The sequence below is a fragment of the Magnolia sinica genome, chromosome 12 (genome assembly GCF_029962835.1).
Source record: "Magnolia sinica isolate HGM2019 chromosome 12, MsV1, whole genome shotgun sequence".
NCBI classification, from domain to species: domain Eukaryota; kingdom Viridiplantae; phylum Streptophyta; class Magnoliopsida; order Magnoliales; family Magnoliaceae; genus Magnolia; species Magnolia sinica.
The window spans coordinates 2,562,356-2,577,073 of record NC_080584.1 but is presented as its reverse complement, the minus strand read 5'-3'; the positions used below and the strand labels follow the sequence as shown (position 1 = coordinate 2,577,073).

General features: G+C 39.5%; 1 protein-coding gene across 1 annotated transcript in view; it reads right to left on the bottom strand.

Moving 5' to 3' along the window:
• LOC131220778 (transportin MOS14) overlaps positions 1-14,718 on the bottom strand; it is a 62,079-nt gene that overhangs the window by 46,056 nt on the left and 1,305 nt on the right. Inside the window, exons 2-8 of the mRNA XM_058215614.1 lie at positions 13,188-13,265; positions 12,661-12,723; positions 12,414-12,461; positions 12,177-12,323; positions 5,302-5,433; positions 2,073-2,113; positions 1,203-1,294 (exon numbers count right to left, since the gene is read on the bottom strand). Coding sequence (XP_058071597.1) covers positions 1,203-1,294; positions 2,073-2,113; positions 5,302-5,433; positions 12,177-12,323; positions 12,414-12,461; positions 12,661-12,723; positions 13,188-13,265 — 601 coding nt within the window. The remainder of the gene's footprint in view (positions 1-1,202; positions 1,295-2,072; positions 2,114-5,301; positions 5,434-12,176; positions 12,324-12,413; positions 12,462-12,660; positions 12,724-13,187; positions 13,266-14,718) is intronic.

Here is a 14,718-nt window from a genome sequence, read left to right as displayed (position 1 = left end):
TCAATAAAAATTTAAAAAAAAAAAATCATAACTCCTTAAACTCAACAAAAATATAAACTAAACAAAAAATAACAAATATATAAACAACTAAATAAACTAAAATATTTTGTGGCCCGCGATCAAGATGTCCAATGACGATGATCCAATGGTCAGAATGGTCCAACTAAGTAGCCCACATCCATCTTCCTAGTGTGGGCCTTCAAAGATACATAATCATGCACGTTGGGTCTTCAATGAGCTAAGCACTTGAATTGGGCCCACAGGGCCCTATTTATGCATCACCTACCCATAAAGAAACGGGAGCTCTCCTCCTCCTCTAGTATACTCTGACCGGTGCTCGGATGTCCTCATCACATTTCCTCCACACGTGCATGCCTAGGCGTGTGGCCTACTCTTTAGATGGCTCTGGTAAGCCCTCAACCCCTACCAAAGGATCTGACATGGCTTCTCACACTCCTTAACCTGCAATAGAGTTGGGAGAGACTCTCTACATTGAGAGACCGATAGCGGCAAAAACAAGCAGATTTTTCTGCACACAGGTATTCATTATGGGATGTGTACTTTGGGTTTTGAAACATGATTTGTTCAAGGACGGTGATCCAAAATCTTAAAATTGGCAATGGGTTCGAAATCTTAATTCCGCTGTGTTTATCACCTTAAAAACCAACAAATGGCACATCAAGCAGATGTTCGCGGGTGAGAATGTGTTTGACATTCAACTTTCTATGAACATGCATTGTGAGAATCAAGTGGCCATTCACATAGCACCTAACCTAGTTTTCCAAGAGAAGACCAAACATATAGAGGCCAATTGTTCCATATAGAAAATGCAGTCTCGAAGAAGATCAACACACAATGTGTCAGACGGTCAACTAGTAAACATGTTAGCCAAAGCAATTGGGAGATATCAACTTCATGATCTATGAGGCAAGTTGGGGGTGAAGCATATCTAAGAACCAAGTTGTCCAGTGTCAAAATGCAACAATAGAGAGGGGCAGAACTTCAGTCACTCTTCAACGAATTAGGATATGTTACAATAGGCTCTAGGTGAAATCATCTTGCATTGATCGACACTGGATCCTAAATGAATAAATGGTGATTGATTTCTCCTCTTTACTTAAGAAAGTAAATAAACGGAAAAACAAAAACAAAAAAAAAAAAAACAAATATTCCCTGAGCAAACAATATTCTATTCTTCATACCATTTACTGATGCCTCTAAAAGCTGCTCAGAATTTAGACCAGAAAGAGCTGCGAACACCAGAGGGTGAGAAGCAAGTGTAGAAGCAGGGATCCTGAAAACAACAAAAGTTCAAGTAAGTTCATGACTCAACAGAATAAAAGCTTATTCTTTCAAACTGCACTCAGAATAGCATACACACAAACAGTATCATATTGCCTCAACTCATGACATAAGTATATGAATTATCTATTCATCTGTATATCAGCATGCATGCAACAAAAACAGGTAGCGTACTGATGTACCTGTCACAGATATATAAACAACAAAAACAGGCAGCGTACTGATGTACCTGTCACAGATATATAAATATAATAATAAATTTTCAGTGAAAGGTGTGATGTGTGTGAGTGTGTTTTTTTTTTTTTTTTTTTGGGTGGGGGATCACTTATTCACTACCCATTTGTCCAGGAAGAGATTCATTGCATTTTTTTTCTTTGGAATGCCTTGAGTGATGCTGGGGCCCATTGTGCGCTTCTTTCTAGTTTGGCACGGAGGAATTGGGAAAAAAGAGAAAGTGGTGTGGAAGCTAGTTTTGATGGCTGTTATTGGGCCACTTGGAGGGAGAGGGATGATCAGTGCTTTCAAAAAAAGCTAAATTGGATTCAATAGGTTGGATATCTTGTATTAAGGATTTTGACCAAAATGAGTGGTTTTTCCTGTCTGAAACGTGGTTGCTATTTTGTAGTTTTGAGCCTTTTCGTGCTCATTTAAAGAAAAAAAAATCGCCATGACCTTTCAAATGATAATGATAATAATAGTAACAACAACAATAATAATAATTCAAGAATCCAATTCTACAAAATGATATACATTAGGCCCAGAAAACATACCCTTGGCATAGCCGAAGCCAAGAAGCAAAGGCCTCCAGAACCTGGTACCAAAAGTAAATAGTTCATAACCATCTGGATAGCAATGTCAATTAAAACTTGAAAACGAGCAAAAAGAATGAACAATATGAATATAAAGTTCTATTACTTGAGTGGAATAAGTAACTTACAGAGTTTCTAATATAAAAAATTGTGATATTCAGCAGAAAAGAAAGCCAGGCACCAAAAATTAAAACACAGAAAGATCGGATGGGAGGACATTTAAAAGGTCCTGGAATACGTGGTGCATGTTAGAAATAAAAATCACCGTAATGACATCAAATTAACAGTCCTAAAGTATCATGCGAGCACCCACCCACCCACCCACCCCCCCTCTTCTTCTTTTTTTTCCTGCTGGCTGTTCCACTCATGATGCTAATCATATTAGCAGGAACTTAGAAATAATAATCAGAGAAATGACATCAAATTAACAGCCCTAGAGCAACACACAAACATGCACACAAATGCGTGCTCCATGTATTGCTACCAATTGCAATGCTAATATGAATTAATAGCCCTCAATCATCATCATCACCATCCATGTGCCCCTGGATGCATTCACACAAGAGACTTCCGTCAACAGTTTGCCAAAGAAAAATAAATGTATCGTCTCAAAAGAAAATTAAATGTGATACCGGTGTAAGGCGTTCACCGGCAATGCAGGCCTATTTATAATCAACAATATGCAAAGAAAAGAAAAGAGAACCTAGTGCACACAATATGCAGTAGCCTCGATTGACCAGCCTAGAATATTGTTCAATGTTTCTCCGTTTCCTGCTGGGTGTTCCACTCATGTTGCTAATCCTATTAACAATAATTTACTGACATTTCCATTTGGATTTGAGAGAATGGATAGAAATTCAAACATGGTGGGGTTTGGTGCATTGAGATCTATGTCAAGCAAGGAGCATAGAAATAAACACAGGTTTATTTTCTTCACAAAATCAGAGTGGCTTGTTAGTTATCAGTAATTCCCCATTATGTTCTGCTTCAGCCAAACTGTTTGACAAATGTATAATACAGTACCAAAATTGCTGGTTCCTGTTAAATGTAGAATACAGTACCAAAATTGCTGGTTCCTGTTGAATGTAGAATACAGTACCAAAATTGTTGGTCCCTATTCTGGTTCATTCAGCCAAAGGGTGGCGCCCCCCCACACCGGGGGAAAAAAAAACTATTGATTTCTGTAATTCTGGCCAATTTGGCATGTTTTTCTCCCTGTCCTCAAGGGGCTTAATTTGAGTTAACTTTATTTGGCACTTGCAATTTGCATGCACACACTTAAAAACATCATACTTTGCCGAGTACCATGCTTATAACAATCACACTTTGCCAAGTACTGTGCTTATAACCATCACACTATGCCGAATCCTACTAATGAGATTTTAATACTTCCCGCATTGACTATAGGGCTGAAAAGATGTGGTAGAGTTGCTTATTGCATCATAATGTATTGAACTTTAATAAAGTGATTTTTCAAAAGGTGACATCCAAACAGAAAGAAAAAAAAAAAAACCAGAAAAACAAACAGTGTTACCCAAACAAGATTTCCAAATAAATGAGTTTTCAGAAGCAGCATCTGCAAAACTGCGTTTCCAGATATTCGAGATCTCAGAAACTTATTTCTGAACTGTCATCCAAACAGGGACTATGTAAAAAGGGGGGGTAAAAAACACCCACCTGAATGAAGGTGGCAAAAAAGGGTTTTTTCTTTTTTTCTTTTCTTTTTTGCATTTCTCGTGTCCTGTCTGCGACAGATGAAATGCTGATATGTTCCATTCCTATGGGAAAAACAATATACCACCACAATAGGATTGAGAACTATTCTTATAACAACTCTCTCCAGGAAGTAGATCACAAAAAAATGTGATGCACCTTAGAATATTTGCTCTGTGCAATTAAGATATTTTATGGGAGGTTAATTTGGCACGGGCTGCTTCATTTTGTAGAAAGGATCCATAGAGAGCCTCCTCTCATTTCCGCTAAACAGAGAAATAAATTAATGATTGGCATAATATACACAACATGATCTAATGTAGCTCTACATCATCATCTACAAATTCAGAGAACCAAACAGGCCTTAAATTCACTTCCCATGAAATAAAGCCAACATCTAATTAGACCTCAAATTTGTCCTCATGGATGCTTTGAAGATGCCATGGGGTGACAAGTGAAAACCCTGAATCTAATGTGGCAATTCCAACAGTTTGTTTCATAAGAAGAGGTGGCTTACCAAAATGTTTTCCAGTGATATCAAGAGTTGAATGAGGCCTATCACCCTTTTCTATTTTGAATCACTACAAGAAGGTGATATAGTTCTCTATTACCACCTAAATGTACAACACGATACTATTATGGGAGATACCAACGGCCTAGCCTTATTGTCCAAGTATTGTGTCGTTCTTAATAAGAAGTTCATACTTGCTGGCCAATATAACCCACAGCAAAAAGAAAATAAAAGAAAAAAAGCCATTTGTAGAATCAATATTACAGAAACTCAGCCTGGTTTTGTTAATTGGTAGTTTTGCAAATTCACCTACTTGTAATATATCAGTGCTTCATTTACCTGAGAGAGTGTTAATTTGAACAATGGGAATCAACTGCAATGGGTGAGTGAAAGCCATGCAGAGTAAGTTCTTAGGGTCTTTTTGAATAGCAGGAAACGAAAAGAAAAGAAATCAAAACTGTTATGATTTCCCACAATTTCAATGAGACGTGGACTTCCATGGATTCCATTTTGGACAGCTTGTTTGGACTGATAAAGCTCTCATGTTGGTTACCTTGTATCTTGTTTGTGAGAATTTGACTATGGCGTTTGGGTAATGATTTGTTTTTGAAATCCAATATTTCTTTACTATCCAAACATTGTGAAACATCGCATCACGAGAAAAGTCATCCATTTTCTTTTCCTCTCTGTTCTCAATTTCCAAACAGGCCCTTAACCTCTTCTAGCATGGGGATTTCACAGCTCTCATCAAAGTATTTCGTTCATGAATACTTTCCATGACAGCTTCTAGCAGTTGCACCCAGGAAGGTTTAATTAGGCAATCTAAGGGCAGCTAAATAGAGAAATTGTTGGTTGACAAAACAGAAATAGTAGAAAAAAAAAAAAAGGAGAAAAGCGAGAGGGCATGGCTCCGAAAGACATTGGTCACCACTTCCTGACCATAAGAAAGCAGAAAATAGTAATTACCTGTTCCATCAATTCATTATGGCCCAAACAAGCAGTCAAAAGATTAAGAGCAACTTCAGATAAAGAAGAAAGCTCCTTCTCAAATTGGCGGCGTCTTTCTGGGCGAGCTGCTATCCTGTAGTTGAATGCCTCCTGGTTGAAAAAAGGGATGCACAAGGCTAATTAGTATAAGCAATAAGATGGAGTTTTGGAGAAAACAGTAATTCGATTTTACACATAAACATGCGATCATGAATAAATCAGAGCTGAGAAACTCCTCAAACAACACAAATCAGATAGACACCAAATACTACTATGGAAATATTAAATCTCTTCAAATCATACAAGCTAACCAATTATGCAATTTAGGCTTGCACTCTGACCAAAAGCTACGATGAAAGATATCCATGAGGTCAGATCAAAATAGGTTCAATCTAGTCAAAGGGAAAAGAACGAAGGGGTTGATTTCATCATAACTGGCAAAGCATGTAACGACCTTAGCAAGCAAAATTGTTTATATCATTTTTTTTCCCGCATCACACCAGTAGGACTTGATCGTGGATCTTTCCTCTAGAGCAGTTATGCACTAACCAACTCAACTCTCAAGCAGGAGGCAAATTAATGATACAAAAATCCAAACAAGGGAGGCTGACAAATTAATAATGCACAGTTTGAGACAGGGAAGCGATAGAAGGAGATGAGGGGTCGAACATAGGTCCTTGAGAATGTTGCCCCCAGGTGAAGGTTCCAGGCTGGCAACAGAGAATATCAGACAACTGATAAAAAATGGAAAGATGGTCAGACTGTAGCTGCTGCCGCAGGGTGACACACCTCTTGCCAAGCTGTTCTGGAACATATACAGACACTCCGAGGAACTTGCAGAAGTGGATTTCTTGCACCATAGTCATGATTTGTGTAAGCTCCAAATTGTGGAACTATTGTCAAGCATGAGTCTAAATTGATTCCCTGCCATTATAGAACATCGTCATCATCGTGCAAGCCTTATCCCAATTAATTAGGGTCAGCTACACGAATCCTATTCCGCCATTCCACTCACTTTCAGTTAGACCATAGGTCCTCAAGTCTATTCTTACCACCTCCATCCATGCTTCTTTGGGCCTTCCCCTTACCCTTTCAAAGCCTTCAACCTGTACCAACTCACTGCTTCCAACCGGCTTGGTTCTTGGTCTCCATTGCACATGACCAAACCATCTAAGTCTACTTTTCCTCATCTTATTACATATTGGTGCTACTCGTAAGGTCCCTTAAATTCATTTGTTTCTAATTCTATCCTTCCTCATCTTGCCCCACATCCATATCAGCATCCTCATTTCAGCTACACTCATCCTATGAACATGGTGGCAGTGCAGGGTAAGGTTCAAGACTACTACTACACACACTAGCAGCGGGGTGCTCAACTATATTAATTCTGATGTTTGGGGGCTAGTGACAGTACCGTCTAACAAATCTGAGATATTCACCAAGTTCAAGGAATGGAAGGCGGAAGTAAAGAAGCAAACCGGAAGACAGGTCAAGTATCTCAGGTTAGATAACGGTCCAAAGTACAGAGAGGCGGGATTCATGGAATTCCGAAAAGAACAAGACATCACAAGGCACTTCTCAAGTCCAGAGACCCCACAGTAGAAGGGGTGGCAGAGAGGATAAATAGAACTCTATTAAAGAGGGTGAGAAGTATGCAGTTGCATGCGGGGCTACCTAAAAGCTTCTGGGCATAAGTGATAAACATGGCATGCTATATTGTCAATTGGTCAGCATCTATAGTACTTGACACTAAGGTTGCAGAAGTCTAGACAAGCAAAGACGTCGATTACTCAAGGATGAGAATCTTCGGATGTCCAGCATATATTCATATGCCAAGTGGACAAAGAAGAAAGTTGGAATTCAAATCCAGGAAGTGCATCTTTATCGAGTATGAAAAATGTGTTAAAGGCTACAAGCTTTGGTATGCAAACTCTCAGAATGTGGTCATTAGCAGAGATGTTATCTTTGATGAGGCATCAATGTTAAATGCCAACAACCATACTACAGAGAAGTCAAAAAAACATGGTGAGACAGAGAAATTATAGGTATAGGCGGAGCTAGTTGAGTTGGTTATTGAAGGTGAAATTCAACAAGAGCAAGAAACTGAGCAAAACAACCAGCAGGACACTTTGGAAAGTATAGCCAAAAATAAGGAGGAAATAACTATTAGAGTTCCAGTTCGGTATGGGTTCGAGGACATGGTCTCTTTTACATTGATCACAAGGAGTGGAGATCCCTTCACCTTTCAAGAGGTAAAATCTGGAAAGGATGGAGACAAGTGGATGTCGGGCATGGCGGAGGAGATGGAATCTTTACATAGGTATCAGACATGGGAGTTGGTGGAACTTCCAAAAGGTCAGAGGGATATAGGGTGCAAATGGGTATTCGGGAAGAAGAAAACATTAACAAACAAAAGGACGAAAAGTACAAGGCACGGCTTGTAACAAAGGGGTACTCGCAGAGGGAATGAGTAGATTACAATGAAGTTTTCTCTCGGGTCATGAAACATACTTCAATCAGGGCGCTAGTGCTACTGGTGATAGTAGCGAAATCCAATTTGAAATTGGAGCAGCTCGATGTGAAGACGGTATTCCTTCATAGGAATTTGGAAGAAGTCATTTACATGAGGCAACCTAAAGGATTCGAGTAGCTTGGTAAAGAATGTCACATGTGTAGGCTGAAGAAATTATTGTATGGACTGAAACAGTGATACAAGCAGTTCGATTCTTACATGTTGGAGATTGGGTATATCAAGCGTGAGTACGATTGTTGTGTATATTATAGGGTGCTTGAAGACGGGTCTTACATTCTTCTAATGATTTATGTTAGTGATATGCCAATTGCTGCAAAGGACAACAAGGAGATAATCTTGCTTAATTCTCTGTTAAGCAAGGAGTTTGACATAAAAGATTCAGGTGCTGCAAAGAAGATCTTAGGCATAAAGACACACAAAGACAGGGAGTCTGGGAAGTTATGGCTTTCTCAAAAGGGCTATGTGCAAAAGGTATTAGAGAGGTTTCACATGCAAGGTGCTAAGTCAGTTAGCATGCCCCTAGCAGGCAAGGTGTCCCGTATCGGTATCGGTTGGCGTAACGGTGACCTCCAAAACCGATACGGATACGGGGTCATAACGGCGATACGAGGGCGTAACGGCCCGTAACGGCGTAAAAAAAAAAAAAAAATTGCCAAAAAAATATGTATTAAATCCGAAATATTCTAAGCATTCCAAATATGCATTCATTTATAAATTGGAACATGTTTATGGTGGTGTAACAGTCCACTCTTTGGTGAGAAGCTGTATCGGACTGTCTAATTAATTTTTGAACCAGGTAACCTGAATTTGACTACAAAATGTATGTATTTAATTTTCTAAATATCTAATTTATATACTTAACAATTTAATATCTTTCTCCCGGTAGTTCTTTAAAAAAATGAAATTAAATTCAGGTAGATGGCGTTGCCAATTTCGGGCTGACTTAGAGGACCAATCTATGCCCCAAATTAGCCTCAAATTCATGCAATTTATTGTCATTATCCCACTTATGTATTAGTGGACATTTATTGGATAGTGAATCATGAAAAAAATCAAAAGGCCCTATTTTAAAAAATTAGAGTACACAAAATAACAATTAAAACTATTCAAATAATTTGATTTTGGCATTGTGAGTTAGCAATTGCAGTTTATAATTTAATTGGTAAATTATAAGTTAATATATGTCTTTCGTACAAATTTTTAAGGCTCTAAATTAGGCGGGACTCGGATTGTGAAGTGTAGCACACATGTCAAAGTTTTTTAGGCCCCACCCATGATGAATATGTTATATCTAAACCGTCCATTCCTTTGACAAGATCGTCTTAAGGCTTGACACGAAAAATAATACAGATCTAATTATCAAGTGGACCACACTGCAAAAGGCAGTGGGGGATTGAACATCTACCATTGAAAACTTTTTTGGGATCACAGAACTTTTAGATCAATATGAAATTTGTTTTTCCTCTTCATTCAGGTCTTTTTGACCTTATGAACAGATTGGATGGAAAATAAATGTTACGGTGGGCCTACGAATTGTTTAACGGTGAAAATCATCATCTCCGCTGCTATTTTTGGTGTGGTCCAGACGATCTTTGGATACGATTCATTTTTTAGGTAATGCTCTAAAATAATATTTAAAAATAGATGAACGGTGTAGATATGATAAATACATCACTGTGGAGACCATAAAACTTTGATCTCCTTTGAACCGTTCGTACAACTCGGAGCTCGAGGAGTGTCAGCGCTCGTCTCAGCGTGACACGTACCTACAACATCTTACGCCTGCAAAAAAAAAAAAAGGAGAGAGGGAAACCGAAAAGGAAAAAGAAGGAAAGAAGAGAAAAAAGAGGGAAAGAGGGAAAGAACAGAGAGAGAGAGGGAGAGAGAGAGAGGAGGAGGAGGAGGAGGAGGCCGCAGCTGCAGCCGTAGCCGCAGCCGCAGCCGCAGCAGGGCCGTAGCAGGCCGAGAAGAGGAAGAGGAAGAAGAAGAAGAAGAAGAGGAAAAGAAAGGAAAAAGGTAAGGTTTTTTTTTTCTTTTTTTTTTTTTTCCAAGGCCCATAACAGCCGTTACGAGTCAGTAACGGCCGTTACACCCGTAACGGGCCCATAACAGCCGTTACGTGTACAAAAACGGGACTCGGCCGATACGGCCCCATATCGCGTAACGGGTACCACCATTACCGTTATGGCCGATATGTAACCGTTTTGGGACACCCTGCTAGCAGGCCACTTTAGGTTGTCAAGCAGGTCATGTCCAAGTACAAAAGAGGAGATTTCAAATATGTCATGGGTGTCATACATGAGTGCAGTGGGGAGTCTCATGTATGAAATGTTTTGCACGAGGCTTGATATTTCACAGGCAATCAGTGTGGTTAGCAAATATATGGAGAAACCATGGAATGTTCATTAGAATGTTGTCAAGTGAATTCTCTGGTATCTCAGTGGCATGATCAACACTAGGATCAAGTTTGGGGTACATTGAGGTTCAGGTAGAGTTGTAGGCTACATAGATTCGGATTATGCAGGTGATCTGAGCAACAAGGGGTACACTACGGAATATCTTCACATTAGCAGGCAGACCAGTATGTTGGAGATCTACGCTACAGTCTACGATAGTGTTGTCTACAACCGAGGCAAAATGCATGGCTACGACAGAGGCGTCAAATGAGGCATTGTGGTTTAAAGGTCTGATAGGAGAACTCGGGTTGAAGCAGGAGGCGATTCAGTGGCATTGCAATAGTCAAAGTGATATCCATATGGCGATGAATCAAGTGTATCACATGAGAACCAAGCACATCGAAATAAGGTTCCACAAGATACGGGAGCTCATTATTTCAGGAGAGATTCTGTTTCAGAAGATTCATATGGACGAAAATGCCTCGAACATGTTGACAAAGCCAGTGACCACAAAAAAGTTCAAGCATTGATTAGGCTTGATCAATTTCACTGGCCATTGATGAGATTGGACACCCTTGCACAAGGGTGTGTGGATGGATTTGCATTCTAGGTGGAGAATACAAGGAGTGGTCTACACTCAAGGTGGGGGTTGCACGAGAGGTCTTCAAGGTGACATGGCAGAATGCAAGTTACTTGGAGATTGTTCCGTAGGATGCCTTGGATTCTGTTAATCTATTGTGCAGAGATGTCCTAGTTCAACTCAACCGAAGTCTAATTCGATCCCACGGAAAATTGGAGGATTCTCAAGTTGCACAGTGTGAAGATTTGCACTTTTTCAGTTCGACCGAAAAGTGTGGTCGGGTTGGTTCGGTCTAACCAAGGGTCATCTCCGGTCCGATCAAACGAGTTACGTAAATTAGCAAAAAGCGGGGTATTTAAGTCCAATCGCGATTAGGGCTTGTTAATACGAGTGTTTTCCCCCTAAGGGCAAGGTTTTACAATGTGAGAGGGTTTCTAAACGCTTATAAGGGCTTGGAAATGGATTTTCTCAAGGGGGCAAGGGTTTTCCTAAGTGCGCATTGTAAGGAGAGATCCGGGTTTCGCAATGAGAGATCTGGGTTTCATCTGTAATCAAAGAAGGCAGGTGATGTAATCTCTAAGGCTTTAATTATAGTGGATTTTTGTCGCTTTATGCCATTTTTTTTCTCGCAAGGGTTTTTCACATGAATATCTTATGTTTTGTGGTTGCTTGCTCTATTGTTTGGTTATTGTTTATTCAATTGTTCTATCTTTGTTGAACGTGCTTCTACAAAGTGCACAGATTAATAGCGGTATTAGATCCAAATTTCTAATACATATGGTTGATTTTGTTTGTTGAGGGCTCAGAATTTCAACAAAAGGAGTGTTGACAAAGACAACAATCATGCAAAATTGACCAAAAACCGATATAATTAAGTCCGCTGGCAAGGTGTGCCAAATGGACACTAATTTTAAAGAACTTGAATTAGGGCTCAGTCTAATGTTGCACTTTACCTTTTTTTCACATTTCTTTCCCACTACACACATCTAACAGTGCATCAGAAGCACTGCCACATCAGGATTTGTTCTGCAACTCGAGCAGAACACATCACTTTCAGGAATGGCACGGAAAATGGAAAATGCATTAAGCAGGTTCAGTTTTCCATTTTTTTCCTGCCCCAAAAACTTGAGACTAGGACCTCCCATCTTTAGCTCATGCCATCCAGTGGTAACTTTCAAAAGCACAAATGAGATTGTGTTCTATATGGAGGGAAAAACTATGAAGAAAGATCATTTTTTTGAGAGAAACAAAAACAATTTATTAAAAAGCCGCAAAAGCGGACAAAGAAAGATGTGTCAAACAATTGGAAGAAGTTAACATTCAAATGGATTATATTGGGGTGTACCTGCGGTAATACAGTGAGCAACTCCAGGAAACTCCGTATCCATTCTGGATGTGAATTCATCTCATCTCGCAGCCAACTCAAAACACCACCACCTCCCCAGTCTTCTGCAGGAACATGTACAGCCAAAGCTGCCACAGCAATGCTAATCTACAACAGAGATTTGGAGTTAAGTAATACCTCGCAATTAAGACCATTACGGTATTTTAAGTTATTTTAACGCCTACTTCAAAAAGATACCTGTGTTCGAACTTTGGAGGGCCCATTATGTAATTTTTTCAGCAAGGTCTACATTCAAAATAACCAAACCAATCAAAGATAGACAATAAAAAGACAGCAGAGCATATTGCATAGCAAAAGGAAAGTATCATTTTCTAAAATATAAAATGTTAGGATTCTAAATAAATGGCATGACATAGTTTTGCAACTGTGTTACTATTTTAGTTATAAAGATATTAAAATATCATACCAAATTACATAAACTCACATATAAGGAATCACGTAAAGGACAAAAGGCTTCTGAAGGTAGCTCTTCGAAATCTCTTTGTACCTGTGAATGAGATACAGCATACGGCATAAATATTACAAATATATAAATAATTTTCTGAGATACAGCATACGGTATAGATATTACAAATATATAAATAATAGACAAATTGAATTTATGCAAAGCATAGAAAATAAGACATCAAAGTTCAGAATCCAACATCACACCTCACAAGCGCTAAAGTGTATGCCTGGAGTACCTTGGGAATCGGTGGCAGGCGGAATACTCATCATCCGAAATAATGTTTCATTTGTTTCCAGTAGTACGCGAGTACTTGAAACAAAGGAAATAAACTTTTAAGGGCCAAAAAGGCAATAACCTGTCAGTCATGACTCATCTTTGTGCTGCCCCAAGTGCACAATAAGTTCAAACTTCAAAATGGTGTCCCCCACTGACAGATTCAACCAAAAGTAGATTTTGAGGTAACAAGACAAGATTTAAAGTTACTCTTATGCAAAGAAAATTACCTTGCTTCTAAGAGTCTGAGAACAAAAGATGACAGTTTCTAGGTTGCTGCTGGCATCATGGAGTAAATTATCAGAGACCTGAATGAAAACATGATTTGTTAATAAGTTAATAGTAAAACATAAATAATACAATCTTCAACTTGCATGTGTGTGTGTGTGTGTGAATGTATGTACATACACAATAAAAAGCTACTAGCTAACTAATCATGGCCTATCAAATACACTTCGAACAGTTATGTAAAAGCAGTCAATTCTGTTTCACATAAAACATACTCTACTTCGATTGATTCTTGGCAAGCTGCAAGGACAAGTGGAAGAGATGAGGAGTGATTGGGCCTTATGGAGAAGTACAGTGGCCAAGGGATAGCAGGAGCATCCAAAGTATGGATGTTGTGATGTGACTCGATAACACTTCACCTCTACGGTGGCAGAGGCATCGTGCGACATAGAACGAGGTACATGCACAATTGAAACTTGAAAGAGCTTTAATAAGGAGCTCTATGAGCAATTCCATCTTGAGAATGTCAAGTGTACTTTTGTGTGGGACTTAAAAGAGGTTGAAGCACATAGGTTCCGAGTACGTCAAGGAGCTCAACGACGTTTGTACTAGAAATTTCTAACCTCGGAACTACTCTTCGACTTCATAGATGGACTACAACATTGGGCCCAAGAAGAACTCCAATGACAAGGTGTGCAGGACCTTCCAACGTCCATGGCAGTAGCAGAACCATTGATGGATTTCTCTTGTGGATGGTCATGGCAAGGGTGGGGGAGAAGAATAGGACTTCCGCCAACCATGAGGTATTTAACTGGCCATCATGAAGAAGAGATAGGAAGAAAAAGAAGGGTGGAAAGGACAGACAGGAGATATCCTAGCCACACGAGGTCAAATGCTTCATTCACAATGGGCCTCACTTCTCAAAAAGTTGCCACAAAGGAGAAAGTCCCTCGCTGCTCTTGCAGTGAAAATTGAAAAAAATGAGGATAAAGGCAACAAAGAGTTACAAACTGAGTTCATACAACTCCTTAATACCATAGAGGGTAGGCATAAGAGACAGGAAAAGAGCTCGAGTTGCTTCTTTTGGTGACCATTGAGCAAGGGAGTGCCCACAATGGAAGACTTAAATTTGGTTCAATTTAAGGAGGAATAGGAGGGGCCAAGGATCAAGATGTTTAATGCATTGAAGGATCAAGTCGCAAATGAAGCCAGCCCATTTGGACAAGGGTTGATGAACGTGGAGTCGTGGACATCCATATCAACAAAAAAGCCCACATGAGCTGCGGTGGATACGAAAGTAACACACTACATCTCATGAGAAGAGGTGAAAAGGTTGGGTCTAACTCTAGTGAAGGACTATAGTATAATCAAGGCAGTTAACTTAGAAGCCAAACAAGTCCAAGGTGTGCCAAAGGATGTGGAGCTATGCATTGGTCGGTGGACCAATAAGCCAAGTCTCTCCACTATTCCATTAGACGATTTCAAGGCCATCTTGGGCATGGATTTCTTGAGTGAGGCAAAGGCAATCCCATT